This window comes from Propithecus coquereli, unplaced genomic scaffold (genome assembly GCF_000956105.1).
Source record: "Propithecus coquereli isolate 6110/MARCELLA unplaced genomic scaffold, Pcoq_1.0 Scaffold299, whole genome shotgun sequence".
Lineage (NCBI taxonomy): Eukaryota > Metazoa > Chordata > Mammalia > Primates > Indriidae > Propithecus > Propithecus coquereli.
The window spans coordinates 1,594,606-1,597,074 of record NW_012148607.1 but is presented as its reverse complement, the minus strand read 5'-3'; the positions used below and the strand labels follow the sequence as shown (position 1 = coordinate 1,597,074).

Below are 2,469 nucleotides of genomic sequence, written 5' to 3'. Positions count from 1 at the left end.
TTTCTATTTTTTTTGGTAGAGACGGGGTCTTGCTCTTGCTCAGGCTGGTCTCGAACTCCTGACCTTGAGCGATCCACCCACCTCAGCCTCCCAGAGTGCTAGGATTACAGGCGTGAGCCACCGCGCCCGGCCTGTTATTTTTTTTAAAAGCCAGACCAACTATAAACTGTCTATCAGAGATGCTCCTTAAATATAAAGACACAACAGATTGAACGTAAAAGAACAGAAAAAGATGTACCATGCAAATAATAAGCATATGAAAGCTGGCAGGGATATATCAGACACAAAGCAGACTTCATTCAGAAGGATTACTGGATATAAAGAAGAATATTTCATACTGATAAAGGAGTAAATTTACCGTGAATGTGTTGGCATCTAATAATAACAGAATTTCAATATACATAATGCAAAAGTTGACAGAACTAAAGAGAGAGACAGACAAATCTACAATTGTAATTGGAGACTTGAAGATTCCTTCACAATAACTGACAGAACAATTAGCAAAAAATATCAATAAAGGCTATAAAAGATTTCAATGACACTATCAACCACCTTAACCTAATTGATATTTATAGCACATTATACCAACAACTTCGGAACACACAGTCTTTGTGTCAGTGCACGTGGAAAAGTTTACTAAGATAGGCATATGCTTGGTCATAAAATAAGTCAAAATTTCAAAAGTCTGTAACCTTAATGAATATGTTCACTAATAACAAAATTAAACTAGTAAAAATAATATCTTAAAAAGTCCCAAATATTTAGAAATTAAATAACACATGAGTCCAAGAAGAAATCACAAGGGAAATGAGATAATATTAAGAAATCATGGCTAGGCACAGTGGCTCATGGCTGTAATCCTAGCACTCTGGGAGGCTGAGGCGGGAGGCTGAGGCTTGAGGTCAGGAGTTTGAGACCAGCCTGAGCAAGAGCGAGACCTCGTCTCTACTAAAAATAAAAAAGCCAGGCATGGTGGCATGCGCCTATAGTCCTAGCTACTTGGGAATTTGAGGCAGGAGGATCACTTGAGCCCAGGAGTTTGACGTTGCAGTGAGCTACGATGACACCACTGCTCTCTAGCCGGGTGACAGAGCAAGACCCTGTCTCAAAAAAAAAAAAGGAGAAAGGAAATAATAAAGATAAAAGCAGAAATTCATGAAATAGAAAGTACACACTAAAAAAAATCCATTATTATTATCTACTAGAAAGGACCCAGACAAGTTATTGTTGCCCCAAGAATTCACTAGGAATTTAGTAGAATCAACATGGACTAATGGTTCTATAAATCATTTGATGTTCAGAGTAATAAACTGTGTTTCAAGAGAATGGTGCATGAGAAATGTGGTTAAATATTATATATTTTCCTACGCTACTTCTGACCCAAATATTACAAAGGGTAAACTTCCTTGAAGATGTTCACCTTTATCAAAATTTCCAACATCTTTTATGTACTAAGTAAAAACTTAGGGCAAATTAAACCAATCCAAGTCTACCTAAAAAAGAATCAAAAGTAGTAACAGAAATAAGGAGTTCTAGGAAAAGAACCAGATTATTCTATAGAATTTCGCTCTATATCATAAATATGATAAAATAATTATTACTGATTACTAAGGTTAATGATCTAAAAATTGTATGGCTAAATCTACTAGTGGTCCCATAATTCCATTCATCCACTCCTTCTTCCTCAGTAAATCCCCAAAAGTTAGCTGGGCACACCTGACCAAATAAAGACTAGATTTCAAAGCTTCCTCCGCAGCTAATTGTGATCTACACCTAGGTGTGACCATGATACTAAGTTCTAGCCAGTGGAATAAAAGTGAAAGCAATGTGTGCTCTTTCTAGGAAATCACCTTAAAAACAGAGAGCCTTCTTTTCTCCTTCCTATTTTTCCTTCCTGTTTACTAGAATATGATGTGATGGCTGATTTTAGAATAAGCCAACTTCCACAGATAGAAAATCATCACGATAAAAGAAGATTTATAAATGAGAGGGAAATTTATATCATCAAAGTCTCAAAAAGGCTGTTTAAGATATTAAGACAACTAAAAATTATCAAGTGAATTATAAAAATCTGATGTAACTGTAACACTGCATACTTACTAACCCAAACAACAAAAACATACGAACCTGGGATGTTCTGGTATATTCTTCATATAGCCTATCATACTCTTTACTCTTTTCCTGATACTGAGAGTGGTACTCTTGCAGTTTTTTACCTACTGCATCAATGTTATCTTCTTTTACCAACTGATCCTATAGAGGTGAACAAAAGAAATAAAGAATGTTAACAATTCTGATACATGAATTTTTCCATATTTATTTTTTTAGGGAAAATATCACCTTAACCATCTATTTATTTTTAAATTATATTTCCCCTATAGAAGTTTAAGTCACCATATTAACATCAGCATGCAAAGAAACTAAATCTTTTGTTAACACTAAGATCAGCCTTTAAATCACATCAAAATA

The 2,469-nt window shown here is 34.9% G+C and overlaps 1 protein-coding gene across 1 annotated transcript in view; it reads right to left on the bottom strand.

Moving 5' to 3' along the window:
- PIK3R3 (phosphoinositide-3-kinase, regulatory subunit 3 (gamma)) overlaps positions 1-2,469 on the bottom strand; it is a 133,671-nt gene that overhangs the window by 28,483 nt on the left and 102,719 nt on the right. The window contains exon 4 of the mRNA XM_012648918.1: positions 2,128-2,253. Coding sequence (XP_012504372.1) covers positions 2,128-2,253 — 126 coding nt within the window. The remainder of the gene's footprint in view (positions 1-2,127; positions 2,254-2,469) is intronic.